General features: G+C 39.8%; 2 protein-coding genes across 2 annotated transcripts in view; one reads left to right on the top strand and one right to left on the bottom strand.

Annotated features, from left to right (window-relative positions):
• Positions 1-1,053: 1,053 nt before the first annotated feature.
• LOC117303941 (gamma-aminobutyric acid type B receptor subunit 2-like) lies at positions 1,054-18,165 on the bottom strand. The gene is made up of 17 exons (XM_033788409.1): positions 17,890-18,165; positions 14,624-14,761; positions 13,126-13,293; positions 12,322-12,429; positions 8,566-8,631; positions 7,671-7,862; positions 6,785-7,021; positions 6,182-6,245; positions 5,718-5,801; positions 4,647-4,797; positions 4,288-4,420; positions 3,502-3,615; positions 3,032-3,154; positions 2,654-2,834; positions 1,990-2,153; positions 1,492-1,650; positions 1,054-1,320 (listed from the first exon to the last, which is right to left on the bottom strand). The coding sequence occupies exons 1-17, from the start codon at positions 18,163-18,165 to the stop codon at positions 1,267-1,269; spliced, it is 2,412 nt and encodes an 803-aa protein (XP_033644300.1). The 3' UTR covers positions 1,054-1,266.
• A 2,773-nt stretch (positions 18,166-20,938) lies between these two features.
• LOC117303748 (DNA-directed RNA polymerase III subunit RPC1-like) overlaps positions 20,939-25,944 on the top strand; it is a 29,536-nt gene continuing 24,530 nt past the window's right edge. The window contains exons 1-5 of the mRNA XM_033788070.1: positions 20,939-21,116; positions 22,970-23,108; positions 23,484-23,633; positions 24,232-24,391; positions 25,135-25,289. Of these exons, the coding sequence (XP_033643961.1) occupies positions 21,073-21,116; positions 22,970-23,108; positions 23,484-23,633; positions 24,232-24,391; positions 25,135-25,289 (648 nt within the window). The 5' untranslated portion in view covers positions 20,939-21,072. The remainder of the gene's footprint in view (positions 21,117-22,969; positions 23,109-23,483; positions 23,634-24,231; positions 24,392-25,134; positions 25,290-25,944) is intronic.

Genomic DNA, 25,944 nt, shown 5'->3' with positions numbered 1-25,944 from the left:
AAAGTAACCCCTGCTGCTCTCCCGGGCAACCCTTCACATAACATTACTGATTTATCACAACCTCTGACCTTTCCTCTGAGGAGGAAAGAGTTGTATCTTCCATTCTTTGACGGGGTGTTCATCTAAGGGCCGAGTGAATCTTAAAGCTACTTTTTCCCCAACCATCATTTCAAAGTCTTCAATCTTGAAGAGATCATTCAAATCAATTATTTAAACCCGAAAAGTTATGCAAACTCGTCAACAAATTTGTTTTATTTTTTATTTTGCTTCACACACAACAAATAATTCCCCCATACAGAGTGTCCATTTATTATGGCTGTGCCTGGCGCATGTCCACATGACAAACAAAATGGCTGACCGCCCAAGACTTTGTGTTTGCTCTGCCGTTTTCTGCATTTGTAAGGTAATTTTGGCGGACAAAAGACGGCAAAATGATTAAGGTGAGTTGATAAGTAGTTATAGCATCACTAGAAGACTTCCTGGCTTTTCAAAACGGTACAAATAAAGCAAAACTTCTGTCCAGTTAATACTGAACGTCCGGCGTGGCGGTGAATTCGAAATACACGCACGAGCCCGACGAGCTAGCTGTGACAGTGTGAACTGTTTTTAGACCATGGGCCATGGCGTTATGACAGATATTTTTTGAATTTGTGTTGGGGTGGGCGTGGTTTGTTTGAGATAGTGTGTTGGGTTTTTTGCATTGCTCTGTGTGAGTAGGGATCTGGAAATATGGAAGTGGATGGGAGAATATGGAAATTGTTAATAATTTAAAATATGGAAGAAAATAAAATTATGACCATTTGAGACCTCAGATTTAGAACTTGAGGTCTCGAAATCACCCATCTAATTAACGCACACAACTTTGAGTGACAAGGGTGTTTTTTCTTTCATTATTATCTCGCAAGTTCGATGACCGATTGAGCTCAAATTTTCACAGGTTTGTTATTTTTATGCATATGTTGAGATACACAAACTGTGAAGGCTAGTCGTTGACAATTACCAATAGTGTCCAGACTTTAATTGTGAAAGAGATTATACACTATAACTGTTTTACAAACACTGTAATCTGCATACAATTTGCATATAGTTTGCCTGATAATTGACTTTTAATTATCTAATGAGAATGTTATGGCAGGATCGTGGTCATAAAAAAATCCCAAACTGCAGATCGTCATCAGCATCCCTATCAACGAACGTTGTTTCTCAAACTGTTACGGGTGCATAATCAACAGAGGGCGTGGTGTGGTACTAGGACGTGTGTGGTAGTTATTTCGCGCATGCGTGGTACTCGAGGAGTAGCTTGGAAAGACTCGCTCTCTTCTGCAAAACAAAGCAAATTAACATAACAATGCTTCAGTAAGTTTTACTGAAAGTGATAAATGATTTCAAAAATAAGTCACGTTTTCCGAAAACAAACCTTTCAAGTCCTTATGGCATTGTTTTTTTATTTCACTATTGATACATTACTCTGGTATCATATAATTTGTATACCTCTGCAAGTGTCCGCTGGAGGTCGGCAAGGCGGTTCCTGTCCTCCCTGGTAGAGGCATACAAAGATAGATTGGTAGACTGATGGGCGCTGCTGCTGCCTGCTGTGTCCATCATGCTGATGCGTAGCTGACTCCCACGTGATGTGTAGCAAAGGGCAAACTGATGATGACATAGAAAGACAAAGAGAAAGGTCAACTCAGTATAAAATGCACATTAATTTGCAGCTGGTATACAATGGGAGACTTTTGGCACACTTGGTGGCAGCAGACTTACCAAGTAAAATCCACTGTTCTCGGTCATGCGCGCAAGCGCAGAACTACATAAACAATGGAAACTTACCTGGTAAGTCTGCTGCCACCTAGCGTCCCAAAGTCTCCCATTATCAACCAGAATTTAATGTTAAAATGCAAATGGCCTGACGTTTTGAGCCTAGCAATGTCTTTCTCCAAGGCTGAACAAGCTGAACAGCTAAATAGAAATGGGCAAAAATTGTCATACCTTGGGGACAAAGACCAAACACAAGACGACGGTATTGGCGAACACTACGGCGGTTCCGTAGATGCAGAAATGTATGTCCGTATTGTTAATGAAGACTTGTAGGGTTGGTACAGCTAAGACAATGGTTAAACCCACCACGTAAACTGAAAGGGCGATGTATTTACCTGAAAACAGATTAACAAAGTGTTTACAAACAATTATTGTGAATGCTGTTTTTTTTTTGTTTTTTTCCGTGACGCAATAAACAAAATCACAAACGTACACCGTCGGATGTCTCCTGACCGTTTTACTTTTAGCGTGTAGTGCATTTTTGTTGGGAACACCATCCCTTTCAAATGACCCAAGACGGTCATAGACACGCTGATAAAATCGGGGGAAATCAGGCAGGACTTAATCTTTAGACGCCCGCCCCACTTTTTTCCTTTTGTAGATTACATACCTCTTTACTCGACACCATAACAAAACAAAAAAACTCGGAAAATATTGGCATTTGAACGCAAGAGAATGTTCCTTGAATTTATTTAACAGATTTTCTAAAGTCAATTAATAATCACCATGATGTGAACATTTTCAATAAGAATATTACTTTGTATTTATTATTTCACCTCGTGGGTGCATTCAATCATAAAAACTCTCTGCTCTAAAAACAAAAATCAAATCTTACTGTCATCCAGTCCTTTAACGTTCACATTCTTAGTCTCCCACGCCAAGAAAATACCGAAGACGAGTAGAAAGCCCTTAACGCCGTACAGGGCGCTACTGAAATAGATGTCGTACACGGAGCCACACTGGCGCAATTTTGGTACGATGAAAATTTCACTCTGTGGACTGGCGGTTTCTGAGAGCTGAAAGAAGGATTCGGCAATTGAAGCTATGAATCGTGTGTTAATTACTATAATGTTTACAATAATCTATGGGCTGGGTAGGATGATTCAAAAGAGGACGCTATCAGAATGTACACAGTTTGCCCTATGGGTGGGGATGGGGGGGGGGGCAGAATTTCCTGGGGAACAGACTCTCCTGCCACACCAGCAGAACTTACCTTTGGTTCGAGCAGAAACGTATTCACCGTCAACTGTCCAAAGACAGCCCATAACGTCATGATGACGCCATCTAACAACACTAGCAGCATTACAAATCCTATCAACTTTTTATCTGGCAGATCCTGTAAAATAATGATTTACATACAAAAGTTATGATGAAGACTCCATTATTCAAAATGTGAGTTTGGTGACAGTTATTTCTGATATCTCTGGTGTTTTCGTCCCTTGAAAGCCATTTAGCGCCCTCTATTGTCGTAATTCCCGTTAATGTTTAATAGACCTTTATCATGCTGCCTCCTAGTTTGGTCATGTTCCTGGTATCGAATAACAATAATCAATGCTATAATTATTTTGCAAATAGGAACCAGGCTATTTTATTAGTCTTCCAGCCTCGGTTCGATAACAATGATATCAACGGAAGAAATTCAAGATGGCTGCACCATGATAAAGGTCTAATAATTTCACTCACAATTTGCTTGAATTTCGCCACAGCCTTCTGGAAGATGGCGAAGATTCGGTAGGTCTTCATAAGAAGCGAGCCAAATGACAAGGAGATACCAACACACACCAGCACCACTTTCAACTGTAAAAACCAAAAAACATTGTTTTAATTTTGTGAAAACTTCGCTTTGTGAAAACTACAAATTCCAGGCTGGCAAAGTGGCGCTGTTTCCGGAAGGTGCAATCTCTCGGGACTAGTACTGACAGGCCTAATGCATCAACTTGGGTAAGTTTTCAAACTAAAGGTGTTGGTAACGTATTGGACAGTACATATCACTTAACTAGTCTTCGACCAATCAGAGTGCATAAACGTTCTAAAGTGTTCTTTAAAGACACTGGACACCTTTGGTAATTGTCAATTACCAGTCTTCTCACTTGGTGTATCTCAAATCTGCACAAAATAATAAACCTACGAAAATTTGAACTCAATTGGTCGTCGAAGTTACGAGATAATAACAAAAAAAGAAAAACACCCTTGTCATACGAAGTTGTGTGCTTTCAGATGCTTGATAACGGGACCTCAAATCTGAGGTCTCCCGAAATTAAATTCGTGGAAACTTACCTCTTTCTCGAAAACTACCATACTTCAGAGGGAGTCGATTCTCACAATGGTTTATACTATCAACAGCTCTCCAATACACATTAGCAAGTAATTAGGTTTTATGCTAACAACTATTTTGAGTAATATTACCACTAATGTCCCATGCCTTTACAGACACCGTACGATACCTTGACAAGTTTAGATTTTACTTACGTGGCAAAGAATCAGAAAGACTGTGTCTGAAAAGGCATGTGTGTCCACACCAGACACAAAAACCGAAGAATAGAGGAGAAGACAGCCCAAGACGATCAGATTGTTGATCTGTGGACTTGAAATCTTCACAGCCCTTTGAAAGAAAATGTAATCAAGTCAGCAAACATAATAATTATGTACTCATCTGCTCACACGAGTAAGGGTATAAAATTTAGTTTTAAACAAGCAAACTGAACTTCTGATAACTGATGCTCACAAAGAGAACATCCCCTGAATTGTTTCGACTAGACGGTACAATGCACATTTTAACCCAAACACAAGTCAAACAAAATTGTAATTTTGGACGGGTTTCAACAAACCTTCGATTTCGTAAAGCTACATTAAGCACAAGAAACAGCAAGGCAAGGAAAACTCCTCCGCCAGCCACGGTGAAAATCGCAACCTTGAAAGGGGTCGAAATCCGAACGATCTCCGGCAGTTCCGTCTTTCCATCAACCGGTCGGTTAGGACCTTGAAAAAATATACAATACAACTGTTTTTTTAAATAATTTTTTTATGATGTTTAGAAATTCTATCTTTACCTTGAATTACTCGCTTGAAAACTGCGTTTTATTTAGTCATCCCTCAAAATTAAAAGGCAATATTGGACCTGCGTGTGGGCTTAAAAAATTTAATTGATTAAAGAACCTGATTAAACTAGACTTTATTATTTATTTATTTATGCCGCTGAAATATCAGAGTTGATTCTCTTGTCTGTTCAGATTACAAATGACAGTCTTTTGTTTTTGTTAACAAATATTTTAAATTCAGTCTCCATATAATAACAATAATACCTAGTTCTAATATAGCGCATTAATACAATAAAATATCAATGCACTGACATTTGTATATGGCCCTTTGCTTGGTCCAATATCATTGTTTAAATCTTTCTCAGCTCCCTGGGGAAGACACTGCAACGGGCTGTTGCGTCGCCCAAATGCCTTTCATACACAATAATTATCAGTAACTACCCTCGCAGATACCCATTTATACCTCTGGTGCAGTGAAACAATAGTGAATTGCTTGCTCAAGTACACATGTGTCACGACCAGGATTCGAACCCACACTCCGAAGACTTAACCACCGGGGCCCAATTTCATCGGCTGCTCATGACCATGAAATCACTCGGCCATGACACCCGCGGTATCATTTTTGAAAACATTATTGACTGCTGACAAGGCTAATAGACTTTCATCACGCTGTCACCATCTTGGTCATGTTCACTGTTTCCATAACAGTAATAAAATGCTAACATTCGTCGCGCAAACATGGCACCAGACTATTATTTCGTCCAGCCTCAGCTTGGTTGGAATGGAGTACAATCAAAATGGCCACATCGTGAACAAGTCTATTACAGAGCTACCGTATTGTGAGAATAATTAAAGTTCAACCTTTCCAGATAATGTTCGTGTCGGTGACTTCGATATATTCACCATCTTCGGCATTGTGGATAGCGATTCGCACTGGTCGACCAACTGAAATTAGAATGAGAATGACAATTTAAGGCACGGGACATCTTTTGTAATATTATTGTCAATGTTCAGTATTCTCATTTGGTGTATGCCATGATATAAAATAACAAACTTGTGAAGACTTGGGCTCAATTCGAAGTGGTGACTTTGTAAGGGGGTGACTTTGTAAGTTGGTGACTTTGTCATGGGGGCGACTTTGTAAGGGGGTGACTTTGTAAGGGGGGTGACTTTGCAAGGGGTTGACTTTCGAAGGGGTGACTTTGTAAAGGGGCGATTTTGTAATCGAAGTTGCAGAATGCAATATGTCTCTTCAAAACAGACAATCTTTTTCACAATGGAAACGAATTTCATTTGATCCTTTTTGAATGAAGCCTTGCACAAACCTTGGAATTGTTCGACGTAAACTATGCTGTGACGCACCCCCTCTTCGCCAATCACAACGTGATCCTGGCCGGATGAAAACATTGAAATCATTGTTAAAATCAAAACTCTCTGCGGTGCTTCATGGGGTACAAAACAGTTACTTGTTTACATCCAAACTGCGAAAAAAAACATACTACTTTTCTCCGGAAGACATTCAGAGTACATTGATTGAAACGTCGAATTGCGACACCACCGGGTTCGTTCAGGCGTCACCTTAAAAATTTGACCCTAATTCCCAATTAGGTCCGCCTTTGTTGTGTTTCAACATAACCCGGATTCTGATGTGTCATTATTTCAAGGAAATTTGTCAAATTTTGTCCAATTTTGTCAATCTGTTTCCGGTCAGCCTGACTCAGCCATGGGTCAGATCTCTTGGGACCCGGGTCAATTCTGACCCAGCCATGGATTAGATCCCCTGGAATTAAGGTCAATTCTGACCAAGGAGTTTTGAGAGTGTTTAACTCAAGAGGACCCAGTTGATCCGAGAGTAACTCAATTATACTCATTTGGAGAAACTATGCTCATGCGTTAATAGTGCCAACGTTATACATTTCGATTCTTACTGTGAGTCCATTAAACTCTGTCTTCAAAACGTTCCTCAACAGAATTCCCGCCATTTCGTCATCTCCGTAGCTAAACTCGTCCAGTCCTCTGGGTGGAGTCAGCTTCTCCAGATCAGCTATTGATGCATTGAGTGCCAGAGCCATTGTCATCAAACAGTCGTAGGCGTAGATGTCACGTGAGTTATCCTCCATGTTATGTAGGGCTTCCAGGTATTGAAGCTGCTCCGGGTAGGGTTTCTAAAATAATAAAAAATATTTAAAAAAGAAAACAAAAATATGTTGTCGCGTTCTCTTCTTCATTCGCATGATTTGTACTGATTCACACTGCAGTAAGATGGGCCAGACCATTTAAACCACTCAGCCTATAAAAAGCCCTTTTCGAAACCATGGCTTTCGCTCCAGATTCGGCTCAGGCTAGCTTGGCCCCGCGGTTGTTTTCACAATTATTATGGTGCGTGATTTGCGTACGTGCCCAGGGCTTCAAACGAGAGCAGGTAGCCTGGAGCCGAATCCAAAATCCGTAGCCGGAGTTTCGAAAAGGGCCTAGTATGTTTCAATTTATTACAAAAGAAAGAAGTTTGTACCAATAAGCTCAACATGGAATAAATTTAGCAGTTAAATAAATCTCTACAGACGATGTGACCTATGTTTACATTCAAACCGCCCTCTGTTGAAAAAACACTGTAAACGTCATGTTTCGCCGGGCAAAAAGACACGTAGTCATAGTAAGATTGCATAACACTTTTTAGGTGGCTGCCAAAACACAAGAGTTTTGCCCGGCGGTATGCGCGCGAATCATGTTATGGTTTCCGTGTGACGTCAGAGGTCACATCGTCTAAACTATAACTGTTATCTCATTGTATGAAAATTACAGAACAAAACTCACCACACCGTTGAAGTCAATGAGTGCTACGTCATCAATAGCCTGGTCCCCGTCAAAAGAGATATGCAGATCCAACGTCGATAGGAATTCCTCATTGGTACAAGGCACGTCGGATGCATCACTCCACCAGCCGTCAGGGTACCAGCCCAGTAAGATCCATACGTATTTTTCTCCGTAGAGATTAGCTTTGAAAACCTGGTATTGAAAAGGGAGGAATCGACCCGCGAGGAGGGGTGTTAGCCGAAATTTGTCCCAGCGAAACTGAAGATGAACTTTGGCACCTGTGTTGAAAATGTGGGCTGTACATTTAAACCCGAAGCAGTATAAAAAAGGGGCTGAAAACATGTATGTCTCTTTTGCTGTTTTGTGAAAATAAAGTAGGTTTGAATGAACACAAACGTATACACGTAAAGTGAATGTATCTTTACAAAGAGATGTACCACCCTCTGTGTCATGTTTCCTGTCTGCATGATTATAATCATCATTGAACATCACTATCAAAAAAAGGGTTCTGACTAGTAACTGATAGTATACTACCAAAGGCCGCTTACTAATTGGCGGCTGCAATTGAAGACGTAGCCGCTAGTTCGGAAATGGCCTCTACTCACAAGAATCACACAGGAGAACAAACACAGAACTCGGGTCCCAGTGGGGCTGACCATTTTGGGGTCAGGCTGCCAGGAAACTGGTCAAACTGAGACTTTTGCTACGATTCTGTTGCGTCAGTTTAAATTATTTCTGGATTTTTTTGACATCGTTCTTTTGTGAAACTGACCTGACACAGAAATGTGTAGGCCACACGGGATCTAAATCCGTGTAGAGTTTTTAGAGTAGACAGTTTCATGTCTCCAGGGTGTGAACTATTTAATTGACTGAATTGATCTAAAAGGAGGATTACCTTACAAAATAGCTTGACGGCTACTTCGGGGTAGAAGCCCGTGAAGATCACTCTAGCATCATGCCTCTGGGAACCAACGAAGATATCATAAATCTTAGGTTGCTACTTGTTTCCTCGGCGTTAAATCCCCCCGAGATTTTAAAGGTAATGGTTAGATTCGATTTCGATTGCTTTTATTTTCATCAAAGGATAACAACAACAAAAAACGTTTTTTATCTTTTGTTCGTAATTGGAAAACGATCACCTACCCCATATTATTGTCTTTTAAACATGATGCCCATACACTAGTCAACCCCATGAAATAGCTTGTGCTTTTAATACTTATTTTACTTCAGTTTTCTCTGCTGATGTCCCTGCTTGTGAAGACCCTCCCACATGTGATTTTCCCATTCCAGCTCTATCTAGTATTAACTACTTATTTGATGATAATTATCGCACCATATCTTCCTTACCTCTGGGGAAGGCTCCTGGTCCACATTTTAATAATAGATACAAATTCGATTTCCACTGGCAAAATTTGTTAACAAACTAACAGTTTTATATCATAGGCTTAGGGTACAAGAAACAGTAAACGACAAACATTAAGACAAAATGACAGAAACTTCACGAATGTAAATACTCCAAAAAATACCAAAAACAATTACTTGGTAAAAGACAGGCTCTTGGTTAAAGCCATTGGACCCTTTCGGTTCAGGACAAAAAAAAGTTCACAGATTTACAAATAGCTTATAGGGTTTGCAGAAGGTAGTGGTGAAAGACTTCTCTTGAAATATTATTCCATGAAATGCGTTACTTTTTGAGAAAACAGCAAAACAATATCAATTCTCTTTATGGATTTATTTTAAACACATGTCATGACACGGCGAAACGCGCGGAAACAAGGGTGGGTTTTCCCGTTATTTTCTCCCGACTCCGATGACCGATTGAGCCTAAATTTTCACAGGTTTGTTATTTGATATAGAAGTTGTGGTACACGAAGTGTGGGCCTTGGACAATACTGTTTACCGAAAGGGTCCAATGGCTTTAAAGACAGGCTGTATGCAGCAGTTTGTATATGAACGGGAGGTTTCGCACGCGAACGGATACGCATACGCATACGTTTAGATATCTCCGTTTCCTACTTTACGAGTTAGCAAGCAGAATATCACTGTCGCCTGCACGTATAACGGATAGCGAATAGAGTAGCGTATGACGTCATAATGACGAAACCTCCATATTTACATTTTAGTAGACAAGATTCCCTTCAAAATAATATAGTTTGTTTGGACCCAAACACATATTGAGTCTCTGAAACAATTAACTCATGCATGAATCGTTTCTCGAACAAAACAAAATGCAAGGTTGTTGTCCGTTCGCAAATAATGCTGCGACATATGGATGCTGCTACCTTACATTACACCGCGTGGTCGATTCAAAGTTCTTGTATAAAACCCTTGACCTTGTTTTGCTGTTTTATGAAGTCTTAACAAACTGTTTTTAGGTCAATTGTTCACATGTGACTTTTATTGAAGCTTTCTTTATAGTTGTGCATTTAGACTCGGCATTAGGTTGACACAAATCAACTAATGTCCCTGCATTTAAGTGCTCATGCCATTTCAGAAAAAAAATATCTTGCAGGGGTTTTGTCCAAAAAGCAATTTCCCATTCTTGCCCTCGGATTAAGGGAAAGCTTCTTAGCCTGAAGACAAGTTGTACAGCGGCTTTCATAGGTAAAAAAAAATAAAATCCCTTGTAATTTATATTTGTCATATTAATATTTTAAGTCGCTGAAATTGTGCCCCATCAACCAACGACTAATGGGTTTTTGGAATAGTCAGGCACCGAGTTGAAGTTTGAAGAAATTTAATTTTATGCCTCCATCCTGCTAGGTTTTGAGTATTGACCCATTTCGCCTGACGTCATCATCAGAAAAAATCTTGAATGCGCCATACTGGTGGGTAATTTCACTGTGCGTTTTCATATAACAACTCTATGCCGTGCGTTATGCAGTGAGGTGTGCATTTTAGGCGACGCGGCGTTAACCCTCTAGTCCCTGCACCGCCCGAGTTTGCTGAAAACTAGTATTTCAAGATTCTTGCAGTTAATTACTGGAATCGTAGTTCAAATTTTAAAAGATAGCCACAGCTTAATTTTTATGCACCATTTGAACCTTGATATTTGTATAAAAGTCCAAGTTCACATGAAAACAATAAATGTCTCTCGTTAAACGGCTACGGTAATTTTTATGGCGAATATTTGTTTGTAAGGATAAAATGGACACAATAGCTTTTCAAGGCTTTTATCTGACTCAATGATTATACTAATTACATGCGAAGGCGTGAGTTTCGACAATATTATCATGAATGATATATAAATACAGTGTCTTTGTGTTTACTAATGAGCGTTTTGTTGGGGTAATAGCTAAATTATTTCATCATCATGAGCTTCATTAGCTTTATAATGACTATCGAGGATTCTTTTGATGTTCCTTTTGTTCTATACAAACACAAGCTAGCGGTCCAGCGGCTAAATGGTTAATAAAAGTAAACCTAACTGCCCACCAACATGGTGAGCGTGGCATCAGTTGCCGCGTGTGACTCAGCCCATCCATTGCTCTGTTGCATTGTGTTGTATTGAAATCATGGAGGAAGAAACTTCCTCCATGATTGAAGGTAGGGCCATATATGTTGGTTTATAGATTCAATCGAAAGGTGTCTCCTTGCGCAATTTACTCTAATTGCTTCTCTTCACCCAGGGGTATGCATGTGTACCTGCGTGGGTAGAAGTTGATATTGTGGGTGCGTTCGTTTAGCTTCCCTGGGTCGACCCCGGTCTCCCCGGTACGTCGGAACAGTTTTGACGGGGCTCACTCGGGTCAGCCCCCAGTGCACTAATTAGAGGGTGACTCGGGTGACCTGAGGAGCATGCCGTCACCACGAGAGGGCGAGTGTGATCGTTCGATTAGCTCTCCTGTCAGGGGCTCACCCGAGTGAGCACTGCGGGGTTGACCCGGGAGGGCCCACCCGATTGTCCCAAAACAATATCTCTGAAGATTTAATACTGCAACATGGTCGTTGGAAGACCGTTAACGCAAAAAATCGGTATGTGAAGAGGGACATTAGTAAACGTCTCGAAGTGTCAAAAGCTGTGATAAGCTGAGTTCATGTAAATTCCATAATGGTGATATGATAAGGAATTCATAATGTTGTAACAAGAAGATAATCTTTGTTATTGTAAGAATAAATTTCAAATTAAATCCTAACGTTTTCTAAAGTGCCATGAGGGCAACGTAGGGCTTTCGCCCTGGAGAGCCACTGTGGCTATCGTGTTGTTTGAAGAAGAGGCCTAAATTTGACAATTTCATAATGTATAATTTATGTTACGTCAAAGTTATTTCTTGATGTGATTTCTCAGGTAGAACCCTGAGGGGCCAAGACGGCCAAGGATGGGCACTGTGCCCCTGTCAGCCAATGTGGCTATGATATCGCAGTTATTAACGAGAGGCATTTATTGTTCCCATGAGAACTTGTACTTTTATACAAATATTACCGAAAGGGTAAACAATTGTGCATACATATTAAGCCATGGCTATCTTTTAAAATTTGAACTACGATTCCAGTAATTTACTGCAAGAATCTTGAGAAATTGGTTTTCAGCAAACTCGGGCGGTGCAGGGACTAAAGGGATATACTCAGCGCCTTGAGTACCTTGTTCGGTAGATACGTGCGCTATATAAGACTTCGATATTATTATTATCATTATAAGATGCTGAATTACCCGCAAGCTCTCGATCTGTTCATCAGGTCGGTCTGCATCAGTCACAGCCTCCGTAGCCAAGACGGTTATATTATTAATCTTTAACAACTCCGTCAACTTCGCCATGTTCTAACAGAAAACAGTCATAAAACATCATCATAAAAGGCAATGGATACTAAACTCAAAATAATTATTAGCATAGAAACTTGCTTGGTAATGAGCGAAGCTGTTTCTGGTATAAAACATTACTCCCTTTGAAGTAGTTTTTGAGAAAGAGGTAATTTACCACTCACATAATAAAATACTTCAGGCCCGAAGCCTTTTTTATGCATCTGAAAGCACACGCATTTTGTGCAATAGGGTTGTTTTAATTTTTGTATCATTCTCTTGCAACTTCGATGACCACTTGAGTCAACTTTTTCACAGATAATAAAATGTTATTTTTGGAATATGTTGGGATACACTAAGTGAGAAAACTGGTCATTGCCAATTACCAATTGTGTCAAGTGGCTTCGTTTTTAATTATATCGAACCTTACTGCCGTGATTCGGCGACCGATAACTAAACTGTTCTGCCGAAAACCACCGTAAACACTCAGCAAGTGTTCTTATTATATCACCAAAACTTCCACTATTCTACACTTCGCAAATTAGAGACCTTGGGTGGATTTCACAGGGAGCTAATAGATTGTTCGTAACTGCAAATTAATCGTAGTTGCTGCATTGTGATGTCACAGTACAAGTTACTATGGTGATACTAACAATTTGTCTAATGGATTTTGTTGCTTTGTGAAATCTGCCCGTGACAGCAGTCAGGGCTTCATACCTGTCTGAAATACTCGTTGTCTTCAAATATCAAGGCCACCCTCTTCCAGCCCATCCGTTTTATGAACGCAACTCTACCGGGATTCAAGAGATCTTCGTCGACGGATACTTGAACTGTTAATGGGTAACGGGAGCGGTCTTTGAGCGTAGCTGAAGAGGCGATTACTGTCTGTACAAACAATCGTGATAAAGGGCTTTTTATGATCACAAGTCCGTACTGGATATTATTATTCTGGTTTATTTATTTATTTACTGCACTGGGGCCAAGCAGGGAAAAGTACATTAATTATACAAAACTCATGATATGAGCCGCAATTCACAATATGTCGTTGCCTTAGACATGTATGTTACGGAATTGATTCAGTCTGTATACCGAAGCTGCATAGGACATGCCCAACTAATAATGTAGCCTATACGTAGGCCTACTCTTAATGGGTGCATTCGTTTAGCTCCCCCGGGTCGACCCCGGTGTGTGGCGGTTTTTTTTTCCCAGGACGATCGTGTGCAGATAATTCGTCCTGTTCGTCCTGAAAAAAAAAACCGCCACACATCGGGGTCGACCCAGGGAAGCTAAACGAACGCACCCAATGTAACCCGTATGTGCAGACGTCGTACGTGAGCATAAAATAGGGACTTTTCGTTTTCGACGACGGATGGTTCTGCGACGGTAAAGATGACATTTGGCGTCATCTGCGCATGCGTCGGCTTTGAGGACGGTCGTCCCTCAATTTCTACGACAGTACTTGGGATGAATCTTCGTTGTGCTGAAAACGACAACGTTTCGCTGAACAACCGTCGCAGAACCATCCGTCGCCGAAAACGAAGAGTCCCTAATAAGCCCAAAGTGGTGACAACAACAACATTTTCTGATGTTCACGTTCACGTTTTGCTCGCGTAACGTGCAGCTAAACATCCATAATTATTAACCCGGGTTATGCGTATATACGTGTACTACGCGGTAGAATTAATGTGTGCCTAATGGATTGACATACGGCTAGACTTGATTCAAGCCCACCTCTCGTATGAGAGGTCCCTAAGCTACCACTCCAACTGAAACAACCCGTAGCATACGGGTACGCTCGCCGTCAAAATGTGGGCCCGAGAATGCGGCACAGGTTTGGGGATGCAGAGCATCACAACACAGTAGTTTCCTGGGGATGGCACGGGATTGGGACTTGAGTCAACTCTAGCATACGGCGTACGCACGGGTCGGAGGGTGTGTACGCACGGGTTACACGAGGCGTAGTGTGCGGTAATATGGCGTACGTACGCGTTTGGAAAAAAAGAAAATGAAATTCTCCATGTCCCTTTACAGTTTCGTATAGTTTGTTTTGAAAAGATTTCAATTATGTGGCCCTTCCTCACATGCCCTGAGTTTCTGATTTTTTCGAAATACGTGGCTTGGAATCATGAAATTGAACAGTGTGGTCTTCTTGTATATAGGGGAAATTAGCCCGACGGTTCTGCCTATACACTCCTATTATGGTTTGTTATCTTACCTGCACGATATCATATCGCGGTAACACTTCATTGACCACCACAGCCACGCTGGAAAACATCGGGCCCCAAGTAATCGAGACTGGTGGACCATCTTGAACAAAGTCGTTTAGAATCCGTAGAGCGTTGGCGGGTTTACCCTGGAGATTTAGAGAAAAATAATGACGTTCGTTATCAATGATTAGGAAGGGGTTTTAACTGCACGTTACGTGAGCAAAAACGTAAACGTGAACGTCAGAAAATGTTGTAAAAAACTCACGTTTTAAGCAAACGTGAAGTAACCATTTTGTTCACGTCAGGTACGTAAGTGCAAGATGGCCGCCTAATTTCTTGCTAACCTGTGAAATACGCTTGCTACAGTAAGCACGAAAATCTGCTTACCGTTAAGTAATTCTATGAAATTGGGCACAGCTCCATGAAACTAGGCCCAAGTATGAACGCGCAGATGTTCGGTATAAATATTGGGTGCCCACCCTATATAGTGCACGACACAAAGGTAGTGTAATGCAAAAGGCCAACATTATAAGCAGCAGCCGAACTCACTTGATTCGTTAAAGGTCCTTAGCAAATGGGGACATTGTCTCACTTCATAGCGCCACAACCATGAAATGTTGAAGGGATGAGGTCAATAACGAATTGCAAGCAATTATCAAGCAATCAAACTGCAGTTTCACATTGTATTTTGGTTGTATTAAAAGATGGTGGAGCCACCGGCAACATGATGAGAGACAGTGTCAATGAGTGTTTTTAAATTGGAGGGTTTTAAAAAGAGAATCATGTTACCTGTTAATAAACAAAAATTCATGATGTGCCTAATAAACAAATATCATTTTGTCCATGTGCATGTTAAAGCATTTTATGTTGTTTTATCTCATAACACAATGTTCTAAGAGATTTGAAACTGAATTTGTTCATTCCGAACATTCTCTTCATATATTCATTTGACAGTGCCGTCTTTGGACCGGCCGAAGTAACTGCGAGAAAAAGAGTTTGTATTGTATTTTTGTCTGCTCTTTAAAGACACTGGACCCTATTGGTAATTTTCAAAGACCGGTCTTCTCACTTGGTATATATTCCAACATATGCATAAAAAACAAACCTGTGCAAATTTGAGCTCAATCGGTCAGCGAAGTTGCGAGATAAACACCCTTGTCACACGAAGTTGCGAGATAAACACCCTTGTCACACGAAGTTGTGCGTTTTCAGATGCTTGATTTCGAGACCTCAAATTCTAAATCTGAGGTCTCGAAATCAAATTCGTGAAAAATTACTTCTTTCTCGAAATCTACTCCACTGCAGAGGGAGCCGTTTCTCACAATGTTTTATATTACCAACCTCTCCCCATTACTCATTACCAAGTAAGGTTTTATGCTAACAATTATTTTGAGTAATTACCAATGCTGTCCACTGCCTTTAAAGGAAAACGTTGCCTTGGATCGGACGAGTTGGTCTATAAAAAGTGTTTGTAACCGTTTGTTATAAAATGTATATGATTGGGAAAATATTTTAAAAGTAGAATACAATGATCCACACAAATTTGCCTCGAAATTGCGTAGTTTTTCTTTTACTTTGCGAACTAAACATGGTCGGCCATTTATGGGAGTCAACAATGTGCATTTATGGGTGTCAACAATTTGACTCCCATAATAATAGCCGACCGTGTTAGTCGACGAGGTAAAAGGAAAACTGTGCAATTTTGAGGCATATTAAGTGTGGATCATTGTATTCTACTTGAATTTACAATATATTTCTAACCATATGCATTTTATAACAAACGGTTACAAACGCTCCAAGGCACTGTGTTCCTGAAAATTTTTAATCACGTGCCAATCTAATTTCCATCACCCAAAATAGCACCAGAATGAAGTTCAAGTGAAACATTTTACCGAGTTCCAATACAGGAAACGGTACTTTATTTGATTTATTAGAAACCGTGGTGGTTGTATAATGTGATCATTACTTTCGTCTTCTCCCTCCCCATCCCCTTTTAACATTCACTGTCTATTTGAGTACGTACAAGGTTCGCTAATATACACATAATGAATGTTTATGAGTGCAATGGTGCGAATATGTTCATGAGTTGAAAGATGGAATGTTCTATTCAACGAGGCGGAGCCGAGTTGAATGGAACATTCCAGCTTTCAACGAATGAACATATTCGCACCATTGCACGAATGAAAAACATTCATTATTTGTTTTATATAACATCCAAGTAGAACTTTGTCATTTTGATTGAAAGAAACAACTTTCAAAACAAACAATTTCAACTGTAGAAGCCGAATGCTAGTAATTTTACTATGCCTTCTTGCAGTAACACCTGCTGCGTTACCAAAGACACGCGCACGCAGTGATGTTTTTACTCAGCTTTTTCGTTCCATCCGAAAAGTACCATTGCACGCTGGCAGCGTGCCAGCGTGCAATGGTACTTTTCGGATGGAACGAAAAAGCACGGCGAGTGACTCAGCGTGCAATGGTACTTTTATTTGCTATCACGTGACGGACAATCCTCCAATCAAATGGCAAGGATCCGCTTGGGTGTTATATAATACTGTATAACCATACAGTAACATATTACACCAAAGCCCTCTTGCAATTCCAGGTGGTTTATTTTGCACCAACATTGTTTTGTTATAATTATACTAACATTGTTTGTGAAAGATTAAACAAACAGGACAAGGCCTACTCGGAATGGTCTATTAAAGGGAGGGTATTACCCTGTTGCAGTTCTACTCCAAAAGCTCTAGAGAGTTGTAACGTTGTTAGAAACGACACCCTTTGAAGTAATGTATAGTTTTAGAGAAGATGTAGTTTTCCACACACCCACACAAATATTTTGAGAAAGGCTTCGGGCGAAATGGCGCCATTTCACCAGAGCTCCTGGTGAAAAACACAGTTCATCACATTTCCCCAGACTTTCTGTTGTTGTTGTTCATCATGTTTCGCTTCTTTCTTGCAGTTTTGAATTGAGTCAATTTTTTCACAGGTTGTTTTTTATGCATGTTGAGATACACCAGGCGAGATAATTGGTATTTCGGTATACCAAAATAGAAATGTACTGTGGTAAAATGCAACCTCATCCCTCAAGCACCATGTCCCCGTGACAAGAATCTCCAATGAACATGTTATTGCCATGGAATTAATTGAGCGCAAACCCTTGTCGATTAAATCCACCAGTTGATTTAATTTCACTTAAAAAAAAAAACTAACATACGAAAGTAGAACTGCTCTTTAAAATTATTTAAAACTAATTCTAACATAAAACTCTAACCTGCGTCCAATTCCATCGCATTCTTAGCTCAAAACCATCCAGAATTCCCGTCAAATTATTCACGTGAGTTATGGCCGCTTCTACAGTCGACGGGAGGGAGGCGAAGTAGGGCACCTCAATCGGGAAGAATCCGCCGATGTACACGGGACGACGACGTCCTGCCGGGTCACGGTGAGTGGCCACATCACCTCGGACTCCACGTAGTTCATCGGAATCGATTGCTATCTTCAGTAGCAGACCAAAGACGAGTGCTTTCGGAATTATACGACCTCCCATGTTTTAGTTCTAGTTAAATAAAACATTTATTTTAATATATTCAGTCCTTTTTTAGAAGCGGATACGCCTAAATCGTAACAGGTTCTTTGTATCAGGAGTAGTTTTCGAATTTTTCGTTTTAAACTATTTTAAATTTTAATTTTGATTGTCTGCTATAAGTGTGCATGCCCTGGCCGAAATCGATAACCAACATGTAAACAAGAATCACTGGTTGTTTTGGAGTCGTAAATTATTTACATGCTTTCATGTTCAGTGCAGTTTGAATTGGAGCTCGAGCCAAACACCTTTATATATTGGAGACGTGTACACGTGATCTGATTACAGTAGTTGCAACGAAGCGCCGAATAAGGCGGTTATGGAGCCCAATAAAATTACATCAGTTGGTACAGAACTAGCTCCAGGGTTGCAATTTCATAGAGCTGCTTAGCGGCTGATATTGTGCTTAGTGCGATGTTCATTTCATAGACCATAAACCACGAAAATGCATGCAACCTTACTGTTTGTGCTAAAATGAATTTGTAAGTCCAAATAATTGATGACTGCGCAAGCTGGCTGCCCTATTTTATTGCTGACTTTATCCGAAATAAACTTAACCTTATCAGAAAAAGTTGTCTCGGTTATAGCTAGCACGAAAAATTGCTCACCGTTATGTAGCGATAAGAAATGTGCCCATGTAAATTGCACACATTCTAATCGTCTTGTTCATAAACGTGACCGCTAGAGTCCCCTCTAAATTGTGACTTCATATCATCCATGAAGCCTAAGGTCACTATTTGATATTAAGATTCAAATTCAAAAACTTGTTTTACGTTTTTCGTTTTTAAACAGCAACCTGTCAAAATTAAAAAAAAAAAAAAAAAAAAAAAAAAAACCATCATTAAAAACAGAAAATCAGACAACAATAATAAACTAATGCAGTGTGACCTTAAATTACATTCGCCATCTGCCTTATGGTCAGCCGAGCCGTTTACACAGAAACAACGATGGACAATAAAACCTTATGTGAGCTTTTCTCCTTGAATACCTGAAAGCTTACTCAGTCGAATGTAGAAACCACTCACTCGGAATTATGACATCTTTTTCAATTGAATATCGGGGGAGGTAATATAACAGCATTTGTATCCAACTAATGTATTCAAGTTACAAGGATATCTTTGATAATGTCATTGATGTCCTTGTTTTTGGAGTGAAGTAATCGTGTTTGAATAATAAAGATCATCCTCAGCTGGCCCACCTGCCGGGCGAATCAATTTTTTACAAACTGTTGGAGTTCTGCCTCGGTAAAAGCTAATAGGTCGTATGGAGAAGACGGGACGAGGTTACTACCCCTGCCTTCAAACTCTTTTAGTGTAACTATTTGAAGGTTCCGGACTGCTTGTCAAAAAAAATGACTCAAGTTTAAAGGCACTGGACACTATTGTTTATTCCTCAAAAAAAATCTTAGCATAAAAACTGCCACACCCTAAACAAGACCTTATATGACATTATGCATAAATTATAGATTAACCAATAAACGTAAGAGAAACATTAAAACAATTAGCAACATACATACACCATGGAGGTAGAATCTACCTCCATGCATACACCATCGGTAGGAGATGACAGTCGGCAACATGTGGATAGCTGTTAATATAAAACATTGTAAGAAACAGCTTCCTCTGAAGGTGCATCATGATTTACCTTGCCCAGGGGTGGGATCCTAATTTCAATAAAACCCCAAAATCAAAAATTTGTTGTTTGTTTTTTGACAATGAGGTAAATTCTCACTCAAAATTTTAAAAGAATTCGGGACTGAAACCTCTTATTAGGCATCTGAAAGCACATGAATAATTTATGCATCAAGGTTTTTTTTCGTTGTTCTCTTTCCAACTTCGATGACCAATTTAGTCAAAATCTTTTTTTCACGGATGTGTGATGGGATGTATAATGTTGGTGGTGGGACACGTATACACACACCAAGTGAACTGCCATGGCAATTGTACCCAATGTGTCCAGTACCTTCAAGGGCTGGTTCATCATCATCATCATCTTCCTATACTGTGCAGAAACCTCCTCTGGAGTATACTCGCACATTGGTTGAGGTGCAACTTAGCAGGTACAGACATAAACTCAAGGCATAAAAAGATACGCATTCTGTGCAAGTAAAAGCATTTAAGCATTTTGTGTGGGGGCTTGATAACTAACTGAAGGTGACACTGTTCAGTCTGGTCTTGAAGCCGTCCAGAGTTGAAGAGGGAGCCTTTCAGTAAGCTTGTGCGGGTTGATGGAACGAGGAGTTTCATGTTATTTCCTCTGGTGGTTATAGACTGCCAGTTAATTTCAAACGGAGTATTGAAATCATGATAGACTTTTTGATAAAATTTGCTTTTACACATGCTTACAAACACAATTGGCTAGCCAACGTCATAAGAGCATTAGGCAGACGCAAAATTTCAGAGAGGGACGGTGATTGATCTCAATAAATTTATTGTTCAAAGCTGTCAAAAGTGGGAATCTTCAAAGGGGTTGTAGTTTATATCATTCTCCGCCTTTCTTTAGTATCCCCGACGGCAATTTTTTGAATTGCCATCCTCAAAAATTTCCCTTTTTAGTTCGATTTAGAACGTGCCGCATGAAGCGCAGCATCCTGATTTATTATCACTAAATAAGTGTGTGTATACAACCTAGTCGTACTCTTATGTGCTTGTATAGTTTAAGTTGATGGGTACCAGACTGAGTTATCTTTACTTCGCTGGTACCCTTGAAACGTGTGTAAACACATATACATTTAACACCGTGTCACCAACTGAGTTGTAAAAAACATGGCAGCCCCCTGTGTGCAGCAGGCTGTAAAATGATTTCATTTAGCACAATAAACATCGTTTTTCATTCATTTGTATGGTGTTGTGAGATAGACAAGAAAGCAACATGGTGAAAGAACAATTCAGAGAGACAGACGTTGCCAAAAAAATGTAAGTTGATCTGCTTGTTTTTAATTTGCAGCAAAAAACAGGTGACACATCACATGCGATTGTGAATGTGTGTGACGGACGGGAACTTGGATGGTTGATGATGAAACGCACGATGATGACGATACGCACAAAATAATATCATAAATAAATAAACAACTTCGACTACACAGCGCGTCATCCCCAGTGACTACCGAGTCAATATCCTGCCATCACTTTTTACCTATTTTTACTAAAATAAAATTAATAAAAGAAGTATCTCATTCATTTGATTTGGTTTTGAGTAAATTTGAGTTTATTTATTTCATGCATGATTGATAATGATATTGAAAACGAACTTTAGAAAAACTTGTGACCGGATACAGTTACAGAAACTTTTCCGAGTGAAGACTGAAGTAGGCAAATTTGGCATCTATTGCAAATTTAAATTAAGTAATAAAAATATAACTTTACAGTTTATTATTATAATATAAGCTTTACATTTTAAAATTGCTTTTAAAGGGGCAACAAAATAGGCAAAGTGCGGATTAGGAAAAGTTTCTGTATGGCGGCACCACTTTTTTATTCGCTATAAAATAATAAACTAGTATCTATATTACCTCAATGAGAAAGCTCTTTTTGTATAAATGAGTGAAAAAGTGTTGGCGGTATACGGAAAGTTATCCGGAACTACAACTTGCAGAGCTCTCCCTTTACTGGGGTCCACTGGCCATCCAATTGCTAGTTAAAACATCCGCAGACCTGTCAAAATTACCTCCAATGAAGTGGTCCAGTTGGCTAATTCAGTGTGGAATCGCATCCTGTATGAACGATGAAAAACATTTATAAGAAAACCAACCTGATCCTGCTGGCTGGTTACTAAAAATGGTTAAGGGCAGTGGACACTATTAGTTGTTGTATCTCAACATATGCATAAAATAACAAACCTGTGAAAATTTGAGCTCAATCGGTCATCAAAGTTGCGAGATAATAATTAAAGAAGAAAACACCCTTGTCACACGAAGTTGTGTGCGTTTAGATGGTTGATTTCGAGACCTCAAAAATGTCTTGAAATCAAATTCGTGGAAAATTACGTCTTTCTCTAAAACTATGGCACTTCAGAGGGAGCTGTTTCTCACAATGTTTTATACCACCAACCTCCCCCCCTAACTTGTCACCAAGAAAGGTTTTATGCTAATAATTATTTTGAGTAATTACCAATAGTGTCCACTGCCTTTAAGGGCAAGCCGTTACAACAGTCGGGTGGATCTCAGGTTATGGCTATCGCCAACTTCTCTAAGTAATGAATGATGCAAGGTTTACGATTCGTAACTACAGTCACTTCAGCTTAAAATTTTAAAATTCTAAATTAGTTGAACGAGGTAGCAAGGAATCCTTTAAAGGCAGTGGACACTATTGGTAATTACTCAAAATAATTATTAGCATAAAACTTTACTTGGTAATGAGTAATGGGGAGAGGGTTGATGGTAAAAAACATTGTGAGAAACGGCTCCCTCTGAAGCAACATAGTTTTTCGAGAAAGACGTAATTTTCCTTGAATTTGATTTCAAGTTTAGAATTTGAGGTCTCGAAATCAACCATCTAAAAGCACACAACTTCGTGTGACAAGGGTGTATTTTCTTTCATTATTATCTCGCAACTTCGACGACTGATTGAGCTCAAATTTTCACAGGTTTGTTATTTTATGTATATGTTGAGATACACCAAGTGAGAAGACTGGTCTTTGACAATTACCAATAGTGTCCACTGCCTTTAATCTGTTGGTCTTTAGACAATTTCTTATTCATAGATCAAACAAAAATAGGTTTATTAGTGACGCAAACAATTGATTACCACATTAACTTTTCCACGCACAGAGGCAAGGTTTGTTTTGGGTTGATGTCCCCGGAACAGATCCGTCAGCAAGCTCATATTCATGTAGTCAGTAAGAATCTGTACCAGCCAGAGAATGCTACAAGGACACCTATACCGTTCGGGGTACTAGACCATCGCATGGTAAGTAAACTAGTTATGTTTACCCTTCACATTTCTGCACTACACCCACAAAATTCCATTGTATTACAAGGCCAAGTAAACAAAAAAACATGTTATTAGCGTCCCCGCCCGCTTCCTTTTGTGTGCTTTCAGATGCCTAAAAAGGGCCTAAAGTCTTCTATTTGAGTGAGAAATTACACCTTTCTCAAAAGCTTCATTACTTCAGAGGGAGCCGTTTCTCACAATGTTTTACATTATAAACACCTCTAAATTGCTCGTTACCAAAGTAAGTTTTTATGCTAACAATTACCTTGAGTAATTACCAATAGTGTCCAGTGCCTTTAGAGACTAAAGACCTCATCAGTTTAAACTTTATTTGTTTGTTTGTTCTTTTAGGGAACTAGTGAGAAAGACAACCCTTGTTTGACCTGCCACAAGCCGCTAGCAGACTGCCTCGGTCATTATGGTTACGTTGACCTTGAATTACCAGTGTTCCACATTGGATACTTCAGGTCGATTATCAGTATTCTGCAATGCATTTGTAAGGTGAGGTTCATGACTGAGCTTACAGACAAAGGTCAAAACAAAAACAAGGACGCAAGAGCCAGGACAAAGACTCTGCTGATCAAAAACACATTGGCCAAATTTCATAAAGCCTGTAAGCAGAAAAAAGGTACCAGCCAAAATTACATGAAGTTTACATTGTTGATACTGGTGCCCCACTCAATGTTTGCTAAGCAAAGAAATTCTTGAAGCGGTATTTTCTGCTTAACAGCTTTATGAAGATGGGCCAAGGGCTGAGTCCAATGCCGATATGCTTGGCCATGACACGCCTTTAACTTGAATAACTAAAGCCTGGTTCATACTTCCTGCCAATACGACTGCAATACAAATTTTTGCGTCACAAATTTGCAACAAATAACTCACATCAATTGACTTGTGCTCAACTCTTGCGGTTCATTTGCTGTGACATCCACATTAAAATCGCCCTCGCAGGAAGTACATGAATTGAGCTTACTGATGGTAAATTTCAAATTATTACTAATCCTGCAGAGAAATATTTCTGTCTCAAGGAAATAGCTTTTGACTCCCCATCAAGTTCAGATGACTTATTTTGATTGCTGTCTCTGTTATAAATCTTTAGGGTTGCGGGAGTTGTCTCCTCTCTCAAGCGGAACGACAGACATTCCTCGATGCCCTGAGGAGGCCAACGCTGACTTATCTCCAGCGTAAAGGATTAAGGAAGAAGATTAACGAGAAGTGTCGCAAACAGCAGATCTGCCTCAAATGTGGAATGTTTAATGGTGAGCGGAAATATAACTTGTTGCTTGTACCAAAAAAACTCTGAAATTGTTAATTATGCCCTGCCGACGAAGGGGCACTTACGATTTCCCTTGTTTGTGTGTATGTGTGGGTGGCAGTTTTGTAGCCGCAGTGGGCGGTGCTAGGCGGGCCTGTCCAGGACTCACAATTTTTGCCCAGCACTCAGAGCAAAATTGTGCCGCCCAGCACAGATTTCCGCTAGAATCAATCAAAATATTGTCCACTGTGCATTGAGCTGAGACACAGCTAATGATAAGGGGTATCAAATGTCACAGAGAGGAAGAACAATGTCAAAGTTATTGCAATTGCCCCGATAACACAAAACAGTTTGGAAACCTGGCATTCTGAAATTCTGAAGTTTGCAGTTTTCAGCAATTGGCCCCATATTTAAACATGAACAATTTTGTGGATCCGCTCACCCTTGGTGGCCTTTAAAATCATTTGATGAATTATTGGTCAAGCTTCATGTGAAACCTTGGTGGGTGAGCATACTCGGAACTTTCACCTGAGTCCTGTGAATGAAAATCTACGTTCATATTACTCAGGTGGGATTTGAACCAACAACCTTTGCCATACTGGAGAAGATGTCCTACCATTCAACCACCAAGCTAGCCTGTGGCTAGAGGCACTTTAAATTTTAGCAGCATGTAAAGAATATGATTGTGTTTTTACCCATACACCGATATATGTTAATAAGATTACCCTGCATGAATATTCATTACAGGTCAGGTCAAGAAGTGTGGCACCTTGAAGATAGTCCATGAGAAATTTAAGAGTACTCGACGAGGGAGGGAATCAGCCCTGGTTCAACTTCAAGCAGATCTTGGTACAGCGAAGAAACATAATAAAGACATTGAGCCACTTCTGTCCAAAGCCCAGGTAAGAGAGTTGATGTTATAATAATAATAATAAGAAGAATAATAGTGGCTTCTTACATGATCCCTTGCATGCACGACACATGCGGCAACTGTGCCACGCTCACCATTTTGGTGGTCAATAGGTAAGCGTGTAAATGCCGCGTCGTCTAAAATGCGCACTTCACTAAATAACATACAGTGACGTTGCCCACCAGTATGGTGGTTCCAAGATTATTCATGATGACGTCAGGTGAAGATGGTCAATAGTGCTCAAATTCGTCACTCATTGACGCTCAAGGCGCTTTAACATTCAGTATTTTCCTGCGAGGTATGTTAAACTATATTTGAAGTATGAGACCTACTCCTTGTACACCCTGCATTGGTCTACAAGGAACAGTTCTCAGTAGAGTCTAAAATCTTTATAATTTAGCTGAGAAGGGCACATAAATGTTGCACAGGCTGTATACTCCCCAGAAAGCTGAGATGGTTTAAGGAATGAATTAAGCCCTGTGACTAGGGGTAATGATGTTGAAAATGCTTTGAGACCCTCTGCGAGGGTGAAAAGCGCCATATAAAAACTTATCATTGTTGTTATTTTTATTACAGATTATAAAGCAATTACAAGTAGCAATCCTTCAGACGAACATAATAATAATACAAATAATAATGACAAAAAA

Source organism: Asterias rubens, chromosome 20 (genome assembly GCF_902459465.1).
Source record: "Asterias rubens chromosome 20, eAstRub1.3, whole genome shotgun sequence".
NCBI classification, from domain to species: Eukaryota; Metazoa; Echinodermata; class Asteroidea; order Forcipulatida; family Asteriidae; genus Asterias; species Asterias rubens.
The sequence above is the reverse complement of the archived record's forward strand: the minus strand, read 5'-3'. Positions and strand labels throughout refer to the sequence as shown.